Source organism: Salvia hispanica, chromosome 5 (genome assembly GCF_029641045.1).
Source record: "Salvia hispanica isolate PSC_SH4W2 chromosome 5, Shi_PSC_v1, whole genome shotgun sequence".
NCBI classification, from domain to species: domain Eukaryota; kingdom Viridiplantae; phylum Streptophyta; class Magnoliopsida; order Lamiales; family Lamiaceae; genus Salvia; species Salvia hispanica.
In genome coordinates, this window is record NC_142696.1 from 8658613 (window position 1) to 8680774 (window position 22162).

Genomic DNA, 22162 nt, shown 5'->3' on the forward strand with positions numbered 1-22162 from the left:
TCAGTCTCAAGATATTCTTGGACCAAGGGGTTAATAACATCTATAGCATACAAATTTTCAACATCTAATGACCTTTTCATTCCCTCATCTATGCTAAATGTATATTTTCCCCCATTATAGTCCAGTCAAATCGTTCCATCAAAGACATTGATAATGGTCTTAGCGGTGCGTAAGAACGGTCTCCCTAAGAGCACATCACTAGACTCAGCAGACTCATTATCATTCATTTGATAACATAGAAATCAGCAGACTCATTATCATGACATTTTCTAACACACCTTCAGGACAGATGCAAGTCCTATCCGCTAACTGGATTACCACCTTGGTATCGACCATCCTAACTCCTGTCAGTTTCTTGTAGATTGAAAGTGGTAAAACATTTATAGACGCCCCTAGATCACACATGGCATGCTCGACTCTAATGTCCCCTGGAGAAATGGGTAATGTGAACATACCTGGGTCTGTGCATTTTGAAGGCATCCTTCTCTTTTGTATCACAGCAGATATATTTTCCCCGATCACAATCTTTCCGTCCGGCTTTGTCTTCCCAGCTATGAATTCCTTGATGAACTTGCTAAAGGCAGGCATCTTCAGGGCTTGCAAGAAAATCAGGTTGATTTCCAGCTTGCTAAAAATTTCCATGAGCTCCTCTGTATCATCCTTCTTTTTCTTGGCTTCCCCTTGGTATGGAAACGGCTCCGCTCGCTTCACCGCATGTGTGGAACTCCCAGCTGGGGTTTCGCCAGTTTCCCTACACACTCCCTTACTTTCTAACTCAGGCTCTGGATCTAGGAAAAATGGATCAGCTGCTCGAGGTAAAGATCCATCTAAATCTCCCTTCTGGAGGTCATCCTGAATATGAACTTCTCTGGGTCTAGAGCTGTCCTTGTGAAACACTTGGCTCTCCTTCCCCTTACTTGCCTGTGCGGATGCATCTTCATCGATCTCCAGCGTCGGTCCTTCATAGCCCCGCCCGGATCTCAAGGTGATCTGACTAATGTTTGCTCAGTCAGGTGGCTTGACTGTGGTAGGAAGTTTTCCTTCATTTCCCCGCATCTCATTCAAAGAAACCGCAATCTGAGACAGCTGCTTTGCCATCATGTCCATGGCTACTTTGTGCTCCGATTGGGCGTCTTGTAGCTTGTGCACCACGTCATTGTTGGAGTGCAGGTTATTCTCTCTGGCTTCACTTGCTTTATTCTTGGTAAAGTTTCCCCCGCTCGAGGAATTCATCAAGTCCTTTGATTCAGGATTTGCACCTTCGTAAAACAGATAGTAGGTCTCCGCTTCTATCATCCTGTGGTTCGGACAAGCATCCAGCAATCCCTTGAACCGGGACTAATAAGAACTCAGAGACTCATCATATTCCTGCTTGCACTCCTGAATCTCCTTCTTCAAGGCATCCGTCTTGTTGGAAGGGAAAAAATAATCCAAGAATTCCAGCTTGAAATCCTTCCATGTGTTGATCGAGTCTGGTGGGAGCCTCAGCAGCCAAGTATTAGCCTCCCCTTTAAGGGCAAACGGGATTGCACGCAAACGGTAGTCCTCCTCAGTCGCCTCGTTGGGTCGCTTTTGGATGCTGCACAGCTTACTAAACTCGTTTAGGAATTCGTAAGGACATTCATTCCTTCGCCCAGAGAATGTGGGTAAAACTCCTAGCACATTTGTCTTGATATCAATACACCTCTTGCGCTGGTTCGAGACTATGGCATGGGCGGGCTCACCGTCCAGATGCGCGGTGAGTGAACCTATCTCCGGATTGGGATCTTCCAAGTGTGCCATATCTACGTCTTCCTCTCCCTCAGTCTTGGAATGCTCTGTTTCTGTAGACGACTTCAGGTCCTCTCCTCCCGATGAGTTCCACTCCTTCTCACTTTCTGATTCGAATGAGAATGGATCTACTGTCCTTAACCCTGATCTGGTGGTGACAGTGGATGTAGATTCCTTGACCTGCCACTTATATCGGGCATTTCCTGACCCAGATGAACTAGCCCAACTTCTGAAATGGGAGCCCGCGTTCATAAACTGGAAACAACGACAACGAAACAAAAATAAATTAAACTAAATACACCAAAAACCATGTAAACACAATTGAAACAAACACCATCCATCCCCGGCAACGGCGCCATTTGATACTAAGATATTTTTAACTGCGTGCACAATAAGGTATATCAAGCTTCCCGGGTCGAGAGAATCCACTAGATCACAAGGTCTAGGAACTCACGGAACGCTGAAAGATTTCGGTCTTTGGACACAGAGAATATCACTTCAAAACCCTCAACCTGCGTATACTAGAACTAGTATAGGGAAGTAGGGATTGATCCCACGAGGACAGATGCGAAATCATGCATTTAAAGGGCTTTTGGGTGGTATGGCTGCTGCCACGCAACTTGGGGTTGAGGAACTTATACGAGACAAAGGAAAAGAAATTTAACTATATCTAGATCTAAGAGCAGGAAAATAACCACGTAACACAGATTGGCATTATATCATCACTATTTCAAACAAACTTCCTAGATCTAGTAATATCACTACCTAATCTAACTAGACAGACTCGATGCATGCAGTGGGGACCATTTTTCCAAAAATAGAAACGTACGACCAAAAAGCTGCAAAATAATCAACTCTAAGCCTAACTACCTACAAAACGCAAAGCATCATCGGAATTTAATTGAAACATGATGAAAACAGAACAACGCTAGCAACTCAACGGCGACCAACAAATCGGGCGTCAGAAAAACGCCGAGAAACCCAACAGAAACTCAGATCTCTATCCTAGATGAAGTAAAGAAAAAACGAAAGCAGAAATTCAAAATCCATGCACAATTCAGTTCCCATGTTCAGATTCACACTTCGGATGCCAAATCCACTCCGGATCCAAGCATCCAAAACAAACTCCGATCAAAATCATCTCCATAACTACAGATTCGCCGATTCTCCACAGATCAACAACGACAAAACAGATCAACTCAGATTTCCCAGATCAAGTACATAAAACATCCAACACAGAGAATAACAATCAACCTCCGAAACAAAACTCCTCAAAACATAAAATCAACATAAATCAACACCATCATGACGTAAAATAAAATTCATAGATAAACGGTAAGTAGCAAACGAGTAAATCGACTTCGAACGGCGAAGTTCGACAGAAATCAAAACACAAGTGCTAAAACGTAAACGATTGTATCTTCGCCCTCCTTGAGGACGGTGTTGCACAAATTTTCCGAAGATGAAACCACTACTCTACCCCAGAATTCCCATTTCCCAAGTGTGTGTGTGTGTGAGCTGAGAGCTAAATCGTGTATCTCATGTGTGTTGCATGCTCCTCCTTATATAGGCGTGGAAGTGGGTCCAGCAGGGGCTCTTTTGTGTGAATAGTCTTCTTTGCCCTCAGCTTCGGACTCCCTTCGTCTAGCCATTTTCTTCCTTGATTCTGCTAACTTTTCGCCTCCTTCCTTCGCTGGTCTACTACCTTCAGTTCTTCCTGGACCTGGCGAATTCCTTCACACACATGGCTTAAACAATGTGTTAGACCCAGTAAATGGTGATTTTTCATCACATAACCGATGCATGAAATTAGCCTTATCAACGCACATCCCTGAAATTCTCTTATCTCATTTATTTGATCTCTAGTTTGTGCTACATTCATCCGCTTTCTGTTTTCAATTTAATCGTTTTCACAAAATTCTCTGGTTCTCCAAACAGTAAAAGAAGCTTAGTAGAAGATAGCCAATTGGTGATCTTATTTCCCGTGTTCGACAATCCGGTACTGACCTTTAGCTATACTAGATCTACCCTGTGACATCCGTGACCCAATTCATACATCATATTGCATAATTACATATTTTATTATTATTACATGATATACATTTTTATTAGAATTATAGAGATCGTGTGGGTTTCTATATAATATGGTGTTTAGAAATATACTTTTTTGATATTAGCAATTATGTATTACATAATTACATGGAATTGAGCTTAAAACTATAAGTAATTGAATTATGTATTAGGCATATATGTATATGTACGTGTGAGATTAGGAGTATTTTTTTAATTACTAAGTCATGCACATAATATTTATTTATTGTGCCTACGTAAAAGGATGTAGTTCCAATCAACTAAATGTACATTTCTTTTTTTATTTTAGTTACGTAGAGTTTTATCTACCTGCATCAATTATAATATTTTATTTTTGTTTGATACGTGTAAGGATTTTAGAGATAGTAAAATGAATATGTGTAAAACCTATTCTGATAACCGACTAAAACTTACCATATATAGGCCTTTGAAGTATACTTTTTTATTTAAAAAAAACAAGGGAAGCGAGAACCTAGAGTCTGAGAGGAAGAGAAAAAAAAAGTCCGAAGGTAGAAGGGTAGTAGGAATAGTTATATTTCTTAAATTATTTCTTTCTGGGCATGTTATAATATAGAAGAGAGTTATGATATTTAGTATTTTTAATTTTGGTATATTATATAGGATCAAGGTTGAACAGGAAGAGGAGTTAGGAGTTCAGGTAGAACACTTACAATAATCAGGTGTGTATAAATCACACTTTTAATTTTACATGTGTTATATGGTTGATTGTTTTGTGTTAAGTTAAAGTGAATAATTGGATTATATGGTGTGATACTGATATGATATGTGTTTAATTGTGATGATGGGGATATATGCTTGGTGCAATAAATATATTAATAGTATATTAAATTGAAATTATTTAGTGGAATATGATATGGATATGTGATTGGTGCAATAGATATGTTTTGCATATGATATTGGAATTAGCTGAATCATTTGATTAAAGAAGATCTGTGATAGTCATGTCTTGGATCTGAAATCATAGTGGACATATTGGGACCTTCGGATCAATCATAGTGGGACCTTCGGGTCAAATCATATTGGCATATTGGAAATCCCGGGCAGATACAAGGCTTGAACTATCACAGAATAATAAACCGAACAAAGTGGCATGTGCATATGTGTATGGAATTATTTTTAATATTTGTTGATAATTGTTATATATATTGGTTAAAGAATATGTTTGATTTTTGAGTTGTGGAATTAAAGGTAAGGTTTATAGACACTGAGTTGTGGCTCATATAAACCAGTAATATTTTTCAGGAATAAGATATCAATGATGCGTGGGTTGATGTGAGTTACAGTTATTATAAGGGTCGGCGGTTGGCGCATTTTTGACAACCTTCTCCTCCTCATCATTTTTGCATATAGATAAATGTATAATATATAGAGTGGTGCGAGGGTCCCCCTACTGTTCAGAGTGTTTTGAAATATGTACCTGATAAATGTTGGTTTTTGAAATGATATAATATGTGTGCTTTTGAAAATTTGAATTTATTTATAGTAAGTGCATAAGTCATAAGGGTTGGGGTGTGACATACCATGTATACTTGCAGGTATTTTTAGTGCTAATAAATAGTGCATCAAGTTTTTGGCGCCGTTGCCGGAATCTAAATATCACTTTGTGATTGATATCTTCCAAAGGACGATTTTACTACTTTGGATTTTCTTGCTTTCAAATTTTGATTTTTAGTTTTAATTTTTTTTTCTCTCTTTCAGGTAGTTTATGCGAACGCGCTCTGGGAAGGACAGCTTAGAGCCGATCGATCACGAACTTGAAAGAACACGTAGGATAATAAGAAGGGGACGACTAGCAATGGCAGAGGAAGACAACATGACCGAGTTGGAGAGGTTGCAGATCCAAGTCAAACTTTTGATGGACGAAAAGCTCGCTTGAGAGGCACAGGAGAAGAAAAACAAGGAGATACTCCCTGTTATGCACATGTTCAACCATGGGAACGTTCTTACGTTTCCACCGAGGGTCCTCGGGTCGACGCTAGCAACTTTGAGTTGCGCATACCCCTCATTCAAAGGGTTGAACGGCATCCTATTTCAGGAAGGGCCACGGAAGATGCAAACGCCACCTATTGAGATTCGTGGATATTTCCAATACGCTCAAATTAAATGGTGTCAACGACGATGCCATTAGGGTATGCCTCTTTCCCGTTTCCCTTATAGATTCTGCTAAGGAATGGTTCGAGTGTCTACCTACAGAGCAAGTATCCACGTGGAAAGACATAGTGACGGCTTTCCTCGACAAGTACTACCCGCCGGGCACCATATTGAAGCTGAAGAGCGAGATCTTCCAATTCATTCAGCGTCCAGACGAGCCTCTTTTTGAGGCCGTTGCTCGTTTCAAGGGGCTCCTCCGCAAATGCCCTAATCATGGTTTTACCGTGGATCATCAAGTAGGCATATTGTATAATGGCTTTAACGAGCAAATTTGTGCCATGTTGGATTTAGGGGCCAATGGAGGATTCCTAAGGAAAAGCGGGGCAGATGCTATGGCAGTGATTGGGGAATTTGCCACTAACAGCCGCGGGTGGTCGAAGGAGAGGCATCAATCAAGGAGAGTTGCAGTAGTAAAGACAGACGAGGCAAACTCTCTTGCGAAAGAAGTGGCAGAGCTGAGGGTTAAAATGGATACATCGAGGAGAGAAGATCTGGTTCCACCGACTTCCATAATTGCAATCACTAAACCCGACGCTGAAGCCGCTCCCGTTGAGGATGTCAACTACGTGCAGCAAGGAGGCGGTCTCAATCGTTCATTCATAATCTACGCTTGTATCGCATGGGCAGAACTTATGTGACTAGTCCTATCGAAGTATAGACTGTGCTAGGGTATTGTAGGAGGAATTTGTATAACCATAGTTGTGAACGCACATCCCTGGAATTCTCTTATCTCATTTATTTGATCTCTAGTTTGTGCCGCATTCATCCGCTTTCTGTTTTCAATTCAATCGTTTTCACAAAATTCTCTAGTTCTCCAAATAGTAAAAGAAGCTTAGTAGAAGATAGCCAATTGGTGATCTTATTCCCCGTGTTCGACAATCCGGTACTGACCTTTAGCTATACTAGATCTACCATGTATACTTGCAGGTATTTTTAGTGCTAATAAGTAGTGCATCAAACATCTTTTATGGAATTTTTGGTAAACATGCTATGATTTTGAGTTATTTATTCAATTGTTTTTTCTTGTTAGCTCTTGTAGTTATTTCAATTTCTCTTGTGCGTATACGTTTATTTGATTGAGCATCTTATAAATGCATGTGGATTCTACTTCAATAATCGGAGATGAGTAGTTTAATTTGAAAGATGAGAAATTAACGTCTTTGCCATTATAATAGTGAGATTTGAGCCTTTGAATGAAACAAATTTATCTTAGAAGCTTTTAGGAGTTGCCTTAGTTCTAGGAAGAAGGCTTCGATTCTAGGTAGCAATCTACAAATTGTGTGCTTCGGAAGAAGATATAGTTTTACATCTGTGATAGCTTAATAACTCTAGAGATCGTAATTCAAGGAAGTCGATTGGATATTAGCTTTTGATTGTGGTTCCTAAAACTCTACATTCCTTAGCCTGCTTTGTATTATTTGTTTTTATGTTTTCTATTATTTGTTTATTTATTTATGCCTTGTTTATAAATACAAATTAAAAAATCTCGTGTCTCTAGATAGTACATGACGCTTAGTATATAATAGACAGTTGCAATCTTATTCCTGTGTTCGATATCCTAATACTGACTTTTAGCTATACTAGATCTAACTGTCTAGAGACACGAGATTTTTGGATTTGTAATTATAAATTAGACATATATAAATAAACAAATAACAGAAAACATAAAAACAAATAATACAAAGCAGGCTAAGGAATGTAGAGTTTTAGAAACCACAATCAAAAGCTAATATCCAATCGACTTTCTTGAATTACGGTCTCTAGAGTTAAGTTATCACAGATGTAAAACTATATCTTCTCCTGAAGCATACAATTTGTAGATTGCTACCTAGAACCGAAGCCTCCTTCCTATAACTAAGACAACAACTCCTAAAAGCTCCTAAGATAAATTTGCTTCATTCAAAGACTCAATATCTCGATTATGGCAAAGACGTCAATTTCTCTTTTTTCAAATTAAGCTACTCATCTCCCGATTATTGTAGTAGAATTCACATGCATTTATAAGATGGTCAATTAAACAAACGTATAAGCACAAGAGAAATTGAAATAACTACCAGAGCTAACAAGGAAAAACAATTGGATAAGTAACTCAAAATCATAGCATGTTTACCAAAAATTCCACAAAAGATGTTTACTACTCATGGACAAGTAAAAATAACAATTAAAGTACTAGAGAATAATGTGAGATGAAAGAATAATGTGTGGAATATGGAATGGAAGAAGTATAGAGAGGGAGATGATTGGAGGCTTTGAGATGAATATTATTAATTAGGTTATGGGGTATATATAGACTTGAAAAGGATTTAGAATTGGTAAAAAGTGTCCTCCAAGTGGTAATTTCGAGTCCTTCAAATAATAGGAAAGATTTGGTATCACAAGGCAACAATTTCTTTTATTCCTTGAATTTTCGCCTAATTTGCGTCTGCTTTTGACTGCAATGTGCAACATGAGTAAAATGACCATAACTTTCTCCACGTAACTTCGATTTTGATGTTCAAGGTACCCACGCGAAGCTCTTTCGAAGACGAAGAGAATGATATGTAGTAAGAACTGATTGGACTTCAACCTCTCTGTAAGAATGGGATCGAACAGAGACTGCTGCACCTTGGCTTTTTTGCACCTTTTTTGTCCTTTTCTATCATTTATGAACAAACAAGTCAAAATACCAAAATGTACAACATATGTAATTTAAGAATAATTTGCATGATTGACATTTAAAACGAGCCAAATCAAGGCCTTAAAACATGCAAAAGCCATGTTTATCAATAATTAAACGGAATAACACTAATTTCATTAATTTACAGGCATCTCAAATCGAACCCGTGATAATTTGATTATTGATGGACGAATCTCATATTATTCTTGAATAAACTAATGAACAAATTTTACGCCAATGAATCACACAAATATTGAAAATTGGAAGATTTTGTAAGAATAAAAGAGCAAAAGAAAATCGTTGCATGAATATTCTTATCCAATTTTATACTCCACAAGATTATCGAGCTACGAACTTAATATTGTCCACAAGTATTTTCTTGATGAATTATGAGATAAATCATTGGTATTATTCCTTGTACTGAATAATTGAGGATGATATGTACAACGCCAATCATGGATCCATTTAAGCTAATCCCAATCCACATCTGATTGTGGGCCTCCGAATGTTTCTTATATGGAGTTTTCCAAGTTATAATGAATATATCGTGATCAAACTGACAAATTATCATTATACATCTGAGCCATACCCATAAATAATTGGATATAATATTCTTCAGTTAACATCAATGTTAACATTTAATTATTTTCATGCCCCTAATCAAGCTACTTCATTATTTTGCCTAATTGATTATGGTTGAATAGACACTAGCTAGCCATATCCTAGAAACGTCAAAGGAAACTGCTTTTTCTTTTGTATTCATGTAAGAAGGATTAATCAAAATACCCATTTCTTCGGGATATCAGTTCTCTCGAGGAAGAATGAGTCATCAATATCCGTTTTGTCTGCTAAAGTATATAGTTTTATGATATAGTACTAGCTAGGGTTGAAATTAGATTATTACTAAATAGTGAAGAGTCAAGACAAAATTTCATCTATATGATCACATTCCGGGATATTTAGATTTAATTTAAAATGTCTATAGTTGAACATCATTATATTACTCCACGATAATTAAGAGTGGTTGATAATTTTCATTTACACCATTAAAAATTTAGAAATGTACATTTATAATATTCAATCTACTTCATTGAATGTATCTCATAATACACAAATTACGGGAATTGGTTATTTCTATAACAACTGTCATTGTAATGCAAGTTGGCCATATTACTCCCTCTCTCCCATATAAATAGATATTTGGGACGATACAATTTTTATGCATAATTGATAAAGTTAGAGATAGATAAAAAAAAAATTATTGGAGTATGTTATTGGAAAATTGGACCCAATTCATTAGAGAGAAGGAAATTACCAAAAATATATATATATTATTCTTATTAGACTGATCAAAATGGAAAAAAAAAAAAAAAATCTCTATTTTTTGGGATAAGGAATATAAGTTTTTGTGCAAATTTTATTATATGTGTATGCAATTATGATTTTAATAAAATTCTTAGAAAATTATCTTTTAACTAAATATACAATTTATCAGAAAAAAAAAATCAAGAACATTATAAGAATTTTAGTTTTTGAGATGGGAAAAGTTAATAGTGTCATTGTAAATAGATGGATTGGGCGGGTCATTACATGTTCAAACATCTACAGCATGTACAATATTATACTCCACCCACCCACCAAAAGGGTTAAAGAACCTTTTTGCTATTTTGGTTTGTCAACGATAATCATTTACTTTATTCCACTTTTATCATGCGGACTCTATATTCCACCAACTTTTACACTCACAATCCAATATAAAACTAATACTTTAAATTAGTCACACATTTCACTCACTTTCTCCATTTACTTTTCTTCACAAAATCAAATAATTTCTTAAAACCTATGTCGAATCAAAATAACTCTTTAAATGGTGGACATTTGACTCTTTAAATGGTGGATGGAGTCGGATGAAGTAGTATCGAAATAAATGTGCATCATTATAAGTCCAATTGCTTACGACAAATCTCACTATGATCAAGGCATTGTTACCATAACTAATTGTGGTATTAAGTGGGCATATAATCATTTTTTTGTTTTTATAAGAATTAATAGTCATTTAATCACGAGTGAAACTCTGATTTTGATTCTTCTCATGTTGATTTTACACGAGAAGAAACAATGTCATTTTGGATATGTTGACAAATGAATCATATTAGTCATCCACATTAGTTATCACACTATTAATAATAATATACGTCTGCACCACCTCAGCTTTGTATTTGTCGTAAACTTTTCACGGGGCATTAAGAAGAATCAAACTTCATGTTTAACATTTAAATTTTTATAGTTAAGAGACATATCAGAATTGGAACTAATTTAGCCGCAATTATTCATAATAAATAAATAAATATAGTATGTTTGGACCATACTATATGAATCTATAGGCATAATCAAATGGAATAAAATTAAATGAAGGTTTGCACGAAATAGAGAGATGAATGACTAGGCTATTCACATGGGTTGAAGATCTATTCCTGTCCTAGTGAAAATCATAATTTCACATGAAATTAAGAATCACGAAATAAAATAAAATGAAAATAAAAATCATCATTCCATTGTCACCTGAATTCCAAAATCATAATTTCAAATGAAAAATAAAAATTACGGAATAAAGAAATAATGAAAATTAAAAATGATCATTCCATTGTCACTGAATTTCATCATACCAAACACTTTTTTTCTTGTTTTAATATAGGAATATCATAATTTCTATCTTACCAAGTACACTCACCGTGTGCAATTTATAGTCTCATTCTATTTTGGGTTGCATTTGATTTAAAGTCTCATTTACTTTATTTCATTTTAGATAAGTGGTAGTAACTCATTTTCACATTTTTCTTTTAAAAAGTCAAACAATTTCTTAAAACTTATGCCGGATCAAAACAGAACTATAAGGGCTCTTTTGTTTTCCATGTTGGCCCAATATATATTTAGATATAGTAAACTCAAACATCATGTTATAGGTTAGAGTTAGCAATCTTATTAATTTGTTTGTTTGTATAGATATATATCATACGTTTGTAATTTTTCTGTTTGGTATGAGGTACCCAAACTCTAGATATAAAAATATATTCCTAAATTTATCCTCATTAAATTGTAAAATTTCCGATATTGTCCTCATACACCAAATTTTGGCGGTGAATCCAAATTGAAGCATCAACCCTATTTCCTAATTCCCTCCCCCCATTTCAACGCCTCTTCCAAATATAGACAACCCTCTCTTATCATACGGCGAAACTCACAACGATGAACGCTATCAACTGAGCTAACGATCTTTGCTTGAAAATTCAATCCACCTCGTAATCTAAACTCGTAGATGTGTGTATATATAACTCATATGTATTTGACGATATGACCGAGTATCTTCGCTTGAAAATTCAATCCACCCTGTTTCATTTTATGCGCTTTGGGTCCTGCCAAATTGATTAGCATGCTTGCGAGGAGCAGGTTTGTCCGTTGGTTTCGTAGCATTTCCTCAAGCAAAACCAATACCGTGGTGGGTTCCCTTTGGTTATCCTACATCCAGATGCAACCACAATTTTACTCAGATTACATCAACAGACATAGCATCATAACAAGTCCAGACAATATCACAGCACAACTTCACCCATAGAATCACCTCTGTAGAATGTAATGACAAATACAGAAAAGACAAACAAAATTTGACTAAATAATGTGGGGTGTGTTTACATATACCCTGCACACAAGCTCTAATGCATACAAATTTCTGTAATCTGGAATAGTCATTCCTATTGAAGCTAAACTAATCCATAAGTTAATTCAAGCTCCCATTATGAACACATTGTCCGACGGCAAACGTAAACGAGGAATTCATACCACACTGATTTCAATTCCATAAATTGAAAATACAATAGCAAATCAATTCAACTAGGTGAAAAAAATACAAATAGTCACGCCCCATACACATTAAAACCTGCAATCGGCCATTAGGTACCAATTCGGAAGGCGATGAATGCTCAACGGCGAAAAATTCCATATCTTATTTACAAAACCACACGCCTACATGAATCGCAATATAATCTTCTGTGAGAGGTTTGAAAAACTTTACCTTCTGAATCGCATCTTGGTCAGACATGGGTCCCTGGCGTTCGCTTTTGCCGGTCAGTTGGATTCAACCTTCAAGCAACGGCAATGGCGATAAGATCTGTAATTGGATTCAACCCTCTCAATTTTTGAGTAAAATCCAACAAGAAAGTATGCCCACCAAAATTTTCGGATTGATTGTCAAAAATCTTACCGCCGATCTGATTTATATAGTAGGGGAAAATTGGCGGTGGAAGGAGATTTGGTCGTCTGTCGATAGGGGAAGGAGGAGTAAATGAAGGAGGTATTAAAGTCTTTGGTTGTTGAAGTCCATTTTAATAAATTGTTGATATTGGACTATCGCAGCTTTGGATGTAGTCAGAGTTAGCTACATTTTGGCAATAACTATCGCCTAAAGTGTCGGGTTTTGGTATTCAAGTCCGGGTCGCTTTGATTGCTAACATGGCAAACAAACATGGAAATAAGGGTAGATAAGGAGGGCTATCTAAGAGCACTCCCAATGGCGACGGCGAAAATCCGGCGATTTTTCGCCGGATATCGCCGACTTATCGCCGGCCATTGGGAGGATTTCGGCGATAAAACTCCCTTATTATCGCCAACTCCCTTATTATCGCCGATTTATCGCCGAATCATCGCCGCCCACTGTGGGCGCGATTCGGCGATAAATCGGCGATAATTTTTTTTTTTTTTTTTTAAATCTTTGTTTTTTAAATCTTTGTTTTTATGGTTTTTATTTGTAGTTTTTTTTAAATCTTTGTTTTTAAAATCTTTATTTTTTATGATTTTTATTTGTAGTTTTTTTTAAATCTTTGTTTTTTTAAATCTTTGTTTTTTATGGTTTTTATTTGTAATTTTTTTTTTCTCGTTGTATTATATTTTCCAATGATTAATACAACGATGAATTGTTCATTATAAATCTATTTATTAAACACATTTATAGGGAAAATTAAACAATATTAAAAATGATGATGTAAAAATGAAATGTTGAGTTAGGGAGAAATAAGGGAGAAATAAGGGAGAAACCATTGGAGCAGTTGGCTAAAAGTTGGCTAAAAACTGGGGATAAATTTTGGTGCTGATGTGGCGCTGATGTGGCAGGAGTTAGGGAGAAATAAGGGAGTTTTTAGCCGGACCATTGGGAGTGCTCTAAGACTAACATGGAAAACAAACGAGCCCTAAATGGTGAACAAGGGATATAGTACCTTTTTTTGCTATCTGAATTTTAACTTTCCGATTTAAGAAGCTACATTCTACGTTTCGGAGTATTTTTATTTTCACAAACATAGATAATGAATTCACCATTACCCGTATGTATCATTCTAATCTCCAAAAAAGTTTGGCTTAACGTAAATATGCCAAGCAATGTCTGTCCACAACAATTAACGCCCAAATTGAGCAAAAGAATATCAAAATTATATTCATTTCCCAGAAAATTTTGACATTGCAAGACTATTACTTCTGCCAGATCTAAACAAAGGGATCACATACTGGAATATGAAATTTTGTTAAAACAGCCAAAAAACTGGAGTAGATCCAAGTAAAAAAGAAAATATGAGATACAAATTGAACACTCTGGATTTTAATAACTAGGAATACAGTTTTCAAAATCCTAAACCAAAATTCTATCACACTCATGCAGGAATCTCTTTCTTAAGCTTGGCAAGCTCTTGTCGGACAACACCGGCTTTCTGCAAAGCAAAGAAGAAAGGAGTTCAGCCTATGAACGAGCATCAACGTATAAATTGACAGGGCAATAATGTACTCGAGAGTAAGATCTAGCAGAGTAACAAGCATAAATTGCAGTAAGGGTATAGATACCTTGATCTTGGCCAACATAAGCTTAAATCGGTCAAAATCATTGAGGGCAGCCCTTCTGTTCTGAACAATCAACTTTCTTCCCCACGAGCTGCTTTCCCATTTCCCCTTAACATCAGCAGCCTCCATAGCCGCAACAAGAGTCTTCTTCTTTGGCACCCTCTTGATGTCAATCTTGATGTCGGTAAGAGAGAGCCTCTTGAAGTTCATCTGGCTTCTGACCATATCAGGGGAGTCAACAAGAGCCTGTAGCACCTCGAAAAGGATTGTAAGATGAAATATGTATTCATCGAAATTAATAAGATTAAATAGAACAAATCACTAATTTGAGGTAAATCAACAAGAATTACAAGGTAATGAAAATATTGTGTTGCTCGACTACTAAATCAACAACTGTGAGGGGAAACGACAGAGTATTAAAATGGGTCCCACATTCAACTTTCGTTAACATTTCTTTTACTTTTCTTCACAAAGTCAAATAATTTCTTAAAATCAAAATGACTCCTTTAATGGTGGACGGAGGAAGAAGTATATAATAAATCAAGAAAACATTCTAAAAACTGGATAAAATAAATACAAAACGCAAGTGCAAAGAAACTAAGAGGAGTAATAATTTGCAATAAAGTTGGGAAGTAGTAGAACGAATCACAATTGTTGAGAGATCAAACTGGTGCCAAAAAACAAACCTAAGAATCTATCAACAAATTCTACACTGGTATTGCTTAATCAGTCGAGTGAGACGTAGATAAATTAAAATACGTATACAAATGCAAACTAAAGGGGAAGAATAATCTAATGATTAGAGAAGCCCCAAATCTAATAATAGTCTAAATTCAATACAGATTCTTCTTAAGGAAGAAAAATGAGCAGAAACAAGGTATTGATTAAAAAAAATTGAAATGCAAAACGTGAAATAGGGAAATGCACCCTGTTTTGGTCGATGACGTCGACGATGACGACGAGCTTGCCATAGTCCTTTCCGTAATTGACGAGGGCGACGCGGCCGATCTCGACGTACCTTTTGAACGCCTAGAGAGGATAGAAACGAATAAGATTGTGAGGAGAGACGAAACGAGATAGAGGGAGAGGGAGAAGAAGATTACCATTTTCTTCTTCCGCTGCAAACAAGTGAATGTGTGATTTGGGAGAAGAGGCGGATGAAAAGAAAAAGCAAAGCCTAGGGTTTTTCATTTTCACAGTGTTGGGCTTTCGCCCAATATCAATTCTGCCTTTCTTTTTTTGGGCCTTTATCTGACCTTACTTAGAGCCTCTCCAAGGAAAGAGATAAATGGATAGATAAACTAATATAATTATTATATATATAAACTAATATAATTATTATATTTATCTTTTCTCCATGAAAAATTATTCTCCAAGGGAAGAGGTATTTGAGAAAGTATTATACATTTTTCCATTTTGAAGAGGTATCTTTAATGGAGAGGTAAAATCATATAACCACCATATTTACCTTCTTTTAATAAAAAATCATTCTACAAGGGAAAGGTATATGCGAAGGTATTACACTTTATGTTTTTTTAATGCTTTTATACTATTATTTTATTTTTTTTAAAATGATATATCTTTCTATATACCTTTTATCCTTGGAATTGATTGATTTTAAAAAAGGTATATTGCACTTTTTGAGAAGGTATAAACATGATATACCTTTTTTTCATTTACCTTTCTCCTTGGAGTTGCTCTTACGATGTAGCCCGCAATCCGTAGCTGGCCCGATAGCCCGCCAAATTTATAGGGTTAGGGTTTAAAATTTGTAACCCGATAAAATTATACCCCGATTAGCCTGCAACCCATTAGGACCAGACCCGAAAATCCGATAAAATTTCTATCGTTATATTTGTTTGACTCTAATTCGACACTTCTTGATTATTTAATAATATAGATTACTAAAAATATAACTTTCAATTTTATATATTAAATATATAAATTATATATTAAATTTTTCTTAACATAAATAAATAAAATTAGAAACTTCAAAATCACTAAAAATATATATATTTAAATTTCTAAAACATGCTTTACAATTTCTTGATATTTATGTTTTATTTTGCATAAATCTCAAATATTAGTATTTGATCATATTCATGTTGGAGTTTAAGCATATATCTCAAATTTATCATAATTAAATATTTTACATTTTATAAATATAACTAATTTTCATCATTATTTATTGGATTGATCGCATGTTAAATTTTATCGGTAGCAACCCAATTAACCCGCTGGGATAGCCCGAAACCTGAGCTTTTAGGATTAGGTACTTAGGGCTGAACTTTTATAACCCGAAAAAATCACAACCTGATTAGCTCGCACCCGATTGACCCACAACCCAAATAGGGCTGGCCTGATTGACATCCCTAAATACTGCTAATTCACCTATGTATTGTAAATAAACCAACCATTTTGGGGTCAAGACGATGATATAGTACACACATACTACTACTCTATCAATAAGTCATACTTTTACCTGATATCAATTTAAAGAAGTATAAAAAAAAATTTAAAAATAATTTGAATAGAGATCTTACTTTTATAGGTTGGTTTTATACTCTATTCATTCTCTCTCTCATAACAACGGAACGAACTCAAACCCTTCTCTCCCAAAGAAACTGAAAAGTTACCTGATACAAACATATCTACAATAATATCTCCATATCTCTATTATTTAGTCTATTAGTGATTTACTCTCAGGAAGATGACCCCTTACTTGTGTGGTATGAGATTTTATGCAAATTAATTTTGTATGTTGAGGGAGATAGAGGCGCGCCGCTTTTCATGTAGGGTTTCTAGGGAATTTTAATTTATGGAGTACTACTATTATTTGAGTTTATTTGTGTTGGAATTTTAGTTATGGAATGGAAATTGGGCTTTATTTGTGTTGGAATTTTAGTTTATGAAGTGTATTATTTGGGCTTTATTTGTGTTAGATTTTATGATTTGGAAACATTTATAAAAATATAGATTCTAAATTGGGTGTTATGGATATATCATTATATTTATGTTTTAAAATTGGATTTTAATTTGGACTATTATTTATATATTCTAATTTAAATTCTTCTTTGTAATTAAATTTAAATATTGTTACTTTGCCTTTAATAGCAAGACTAGAATTATGCTAATTTAGTGACCTTTTTGGATTATAATTTTGATTTCAAATAATAATATTATACAATTTATAGTGGGAGTACATCATTATTAATAGAATAGAGTTTTAATTTAAGTGTTGTACTATATTATTATATTTATGCTAAGTTTTAATTTGAAATTTTAATTTATTGGACTTTACATTTTCTGAATTAAGTAATTAAATTTAAGTGTTGTAGTAATTTGAATTGTTTTTTATTTACTCATATATCTATTTTTTTTACTTCTAAAAAATTTCGAAATATGTTAATATTGAATTCAAACGTGGCTGAACCAAATAGTAATTATGGAACACCAATAAATAAATATATAAAGTGAAACTAAATTAATATCATTATCAAATAAAGAACAATATTGCATGACATTAATTGTTGTTTGGTATAATAATATGCAATTTTATATATAATACATTAGTTTATTTAAATATGTTGAAATTACTTATAAATATATATTTATATTCAAGATATATAATTTATATATATATATTTATATTTAAATTACTAGAAGTACACATAGTTATAATTGAAATGATTTTGATTTATTCTACTACTAGATAAGATAATAATTTTGTTTATGATTTTGAGTTTTATTTCTTTTTTATAATTTTTAAAATATTACTCCCTCCGTGCAAAGGAAGATGACCCCTTTCTTGGGCGGCATGGGATTTTATGCAATTATATTTTGTGTGTTAAGAGGAGAGATTAAAGTAAGAGAGAGGGAATAAAGTAGAGATAAAGGTGTTTCCATTTTAAGTAATGGGTCATCTTAGTTGGGACAAACCAAAAAGAAAAGTGGGTCATCTTCAATGGGACGGAGGGAGTATTATGTACTATTGAATTTAATTTTGATGAAAATGCATTTATTAATTGTGATTTTTAATTCTTTTTATCATGTCTACATAATTCTAAAAAAATATGTTTTTAGTTATAAACAATTATGTTGCAATTTCAAAACTTATGAACTACTGGTTATTATTGTTTTTCTTATGTTTTTGTTTGCATTTATGAATACTTTTGTTTTGTTAATCGAAACTAGTGAACTATTTATTCGTTCAAATAGTTTGCTTTTTTATTCTTTTGTAAAAAGTAGTACTATTCATTTTTCTTTATTTGTATGTCTTACTCTATTTCATCCACACATCTCTTTTATTATTTCTTTTATTTTATACTACTAGACTCATATCAAATATTAAAATAATATACATTCATCTGCCAAAATATGAAATGTTTCATTGAGAATGAGTTGAGAGAAGTACAAATATGTTTTTGTTGTTGTTTATAACATTTTTAATTGTTTATAATATTACCAATACTTATTTTAATTAGTTCTTATCTGTAAATATATTTTTTTACTTATTTATTTTATATTTTTTATTTTAAATTGATATATCTTTATTATTTAAAAATCTTTTGTCATATGCATAGCACATGTGATAACACTAGTATATATAAATGAAACCCATATTTCACTAACTTATTCAATCCATTTTTCTTTACATTTCTTAAAACACGTGCTATAACTAAATATGACTTCTATTACTGGACGGAGGGAGCAGTACATTTGTGAGTTTATAACTAGATATAATTATATCCATTATTTTCATTTCATAAATGCAAGCTCAAAATTTGAATTAGTTCTAACAGAAAATTAACAGGTCGTGCATGCTACGGGTGTGACACTAGTATTAATAAAAAAAAAAAAACTAAAAATGTATCTTCAATATTGAAATAATGGTGTGAGAGGTTGAGAAAGAAGAATAGGTTCAGCGGCATCCTAGTCAAAAACCAACACATGTTCCAACCCAAAAATTCCTTGGTTTTCAAACGTGCATTAAAAACCAAGAATAGCATTCCATGCTTAAAACTCCAAACATAATTGTAAATTCTTGAATATTTGCTTCTCGATCATAACATGAAAAAAAGTTAAAAGACAAATCGTGGGTGGTTTTTAGTGCTGAAATTAGGAATTTGTTTATATATTTATATAGGTAGAGAAAAGAAAAAGGGAAATAGAAATGGTAGGTTAAGTTGGTGCCATGATTGGTGTTTCTACAACACAAAATAAAGGACGATGTCAACGAAGATGAAGGGCCTCTTCAAAGGGCTTAGATACATTTCTCAAATATTTGGTAAGAATTGCAATTAGATAAGAATGTGTTTAATATATATAATTGGAAAAAATAATGCAATTTAATTTGTATGTGCAGATGATGAGCACGAAAAGGAACAAGACATGCAGATTGGGCTTCCCACAGATGTAAAGCATGTTTCTCATGTAGGGTATGATGAATCTAATTCTAAAGACAATGCTGATGTCTCAGAAGGTTAGATTCTATCTAAATCTAACTACTTTCCTTGTATTAAGGAATTCAATTTTTCGTATGTGTGAGTTGGTCAAGCAGTAGAGAGGTTAATGTCAGGTTCGAGTCCTGCATGATGCGGTCTTTAAATTTAAATTCATTTAATCCATAAAAAAAAAGAATATAATTTGTTTTTTTCTAATTTATAATATCCATTGGATTGATTAAGAAGATGAGATATGATCAGTTGATAATTATCTTCAATTGATAACTGACAACTATGTCAACAACATACTTTATGGATGTCAACACGACAACATTAATATGTCAACTAAATGTTATCGACATACATATAGGCGATGTTCGGTTGGCAAGACTAAATCTCATGATTAGAAATGTATCATGTTTGGTTCATAAGATTAACCCCCTCAACTTAATCCTAGATGGATAGTCTCATGATAATTAGTCATAGCCTCTCCCCTCCAACTAAAATAATCTCACAACTTAATCCTAGATGGATAGTCTCATGATTATTAGTCATGACAACCGAACGCCACCATAGTTGTCAAAATGATATGGTTCGTGGTTTTGACAGATTCAAAGAGATCACAGAAGGGAAAGAAATCCCAAGGAAAGGAGCAAGGTACAAAACCGTCGCGGCGTCGATCAACAGAAAACAATCCACTCGACGCCATCAAGAAAACGCGTCGGAAGAAGTCCGAAGCAAACGAACACAAGCGCTCCAAAAACAAATCCGCCGGCGGAGATGCGGCGGAGACGCAGTTGGGTGAAGACTAAAATAGAGTGGATTGATTCTAAACGGTGATTATAATCTTGTTACTTTAATTTCATTTTCTTTAAACTTGGGAGGATTTTCTTTATTTTGGCTTCGATGAATCTCTTCGAGACTGATCATGTTGTACGAATAACATATGCGTTAACTGTTCTTTTCACAAATGCGTTCAAAATTAGAGTATGACCATAAGGAAAATCCATAACAAAAAAAAAAAAAGAAGCATTAGTAGGAGCCACATTTTCGAAATTTTATTTGAAAGTATATTTTTCAATGATTTATATTATGTAGATCCATCAATGATTACAAGTTTATTATCTGCTCATCAGAATGGTAGTAGTTTTTTCAATATTCAAATTTTTCATTTTCTATTTTATGTTTGGCTATAATGAGGTATTGCCTCTGAAATACACTCATATTTATGTAAACTACTCCCTACGTCCATAAAAAATAGAGCACTTGGTGTATGACACGGATTTTAATGTATAATTGGTAAAGTAAGAGAGAAGGGAAAAAAGTAATAGAGAAAGAGAAAAAATAAGTGAGAAATAGTGTTAGTGGAATGATATGTAGTGTTATTATTTGTTGAACACTATCCATAAATGAATGTGTTCTATTTTTTGTGGACGGCCAAAAATGGTAAATATGCTCTATTTTTTTGAACGTAGGGAGTATTATATTTTAATTAACAAGGGCTAAACACTAAATACACAAACTAGGATCATTTACATTTTACAGGTCTATCCCATAAAGTTTGGATGTTTCCAACTAATACACGAACTACGATATTGTATTCAATAGAATTCATTTTTTTTATACCAAATGTAAAATATTATTCAACCAAATCCATAACAATTACATCGCGAATAAAAATAGGAATGCAATTCAACCAAAACTTGCTCTTAGCTATAGAACCAGATGCCTGAGCAAGCGTGTGGGCAACTTGATTCGCTGACGAACCTCATAGATGATCCGGAGACCTCTTTCAAGAGCTGACGACAATCTTCTACTACTGCTCCAAAGATAGATTCATCCTTTCGTAAACCTTTCACCGCGAGTACTACTGTTTGGGCATCCATCTCAAACTCTATCTCCTTCCATCCCTCTCTTTTGATCCAACTCAGCACCTCTCTCAGGCTAAGGAGCTCGGCCATAAATGGGTCAGCCACCCTTCCCACCTATCCACACATCGCCGCTACCACCGTCCCTTAAAAATCCCGAACAACTGCCCCACAACCAACTTTTCTTTGGCTCTCGAACACAACAACATCTATATTGCATTTTAGCACACCATTTCACGGCTTCACCCATTTTTCCTCCAAATGAAGTCTCTCCCCCCATA

At 34.4% G+C, this 22162-nt stretch overlaps 2 protein-coding genes and 2 long non-coding RNA genes across 5 annotated transcripts; 2 read left to right on the plus strand and 2 right to left on the minus strand.

The window, feature by feature from the left end:
* The first annotated feature begins 4315 nt into the window (after window positions 1–4315).
* LOC125190793 (uncharacterized) lies at window positions 4316–6778 on the plus strand. The gene is made up of 3 exons (XR_016130219.1): window positions 4316–4370; window positions 4483–4541; window positions 5581–6778. It is a non-coding gene; the product is annotated as an uncharacterized LOC125190793 (long non-coding RNA).
* A 4970-nt stretch (window positions 6779–11748) lies between these two features.
* Window positions 11749–13108, minus strand: LOC148924322 (uncharacterized). 2 transcript variants are annotated; one of them, XR_016130224.1, is made up of 3 exons: window positions 12948–13108; window positions 12759–12854; window positions 11749–12205 (listed from the first exon to the last, which is right to left on the minus strand). It is a non-coding gene; the product is annotated as an uncharacterized LOC148924322 (long non-coding RNA). The 2 variants fall into 2 exon arrangements; XR_016130223.1 differs by having other exon boundaries at window positions 12759–13108.
* A 1114-nt stretch (window positions 13109–14222) lies between these two features.
* Window positions 14223–15801, minus strand: LOC125186654 (large ribosomal subunit protein eL14y-like). Its single transcript, XM_048083069.2, has 4 exons — window positions 15673–15801; window positions 15497–15598; window positions 14573–14815; window positions 14223–14442 (listed from the first exon to the last, which is right to left on the minus strand). The coding sequence occupies exons 1-4, from the start codon at window positions 15673–15675 to the stop codon at window positions 14386–14388; spliced, it is 405 nt and encodes a 134-aa protein (XP_047939026.1). The 5' UTR covers window positions 15676–15801; the 3' UTR covers window positions 14223–14385.
* Window positions 15802–19605: 3804 nt separating this feature from the next.
* Window positions 19606–20968, plus strand: LOC125187132 (uncharacterized). The gene is made up of 3 exons (XM_048083663.2): window positions 19606–19856; window positions 19935–20051; window positions 20623–20968. The coding sequence occupies exons 1-3, from the start codon at window positions 19799–19801 to the stop codon at window positions 20823–20825; spliced, it is 378 nt and encodes a 125-aa protein (XP_047939620.1). The 5' UTR covers window positions 19606–19798; the 3' UTR covers window positions 20826–20968.
* The last annotated feature ends 1194 nt before the right edge of the window (window positions 20969–22162 follow it).

Coding starts and splice junctions, on each gene's coding strand:
- LOC125186654 (XM_048083069.2), bottom strand. Junction 14,816..15,496: donor ACGTCATCGACCAAAACAGG/GTGCATTTCCCT, acceptor GAGGTGCTACAG/GCTCTTGTTGACTCCCCTGA. Junction 14,443..14,572: donor TTATGTTGGCCAAGATCAAG/GTATCTATACCC, acceptor TTTGCTTTGCAG/AAAGCCGGTGTTGTCCGACA.
- LOC125187132 (XM_048083663.2), top strand. CDS start 19,799: ATGTCAACGAAGATGAAGGGCCTCTTCAAAGGGCTTAGATACATTTCT. Junction 19,857..19,934: donor ATACATTTCTCAAATATTTG/GTAAGAATTGCA, acceptor TTGTATGTGCAG/ATGATGAGCACGAAAAGGAA. Junction 20,052..20,622: donor CAATGCTGATGTCTCAGAAG/GTTAGATTCTAT, acceptor TGGTTTTGACAG/ATTCAAAGAGATCACAGAAG.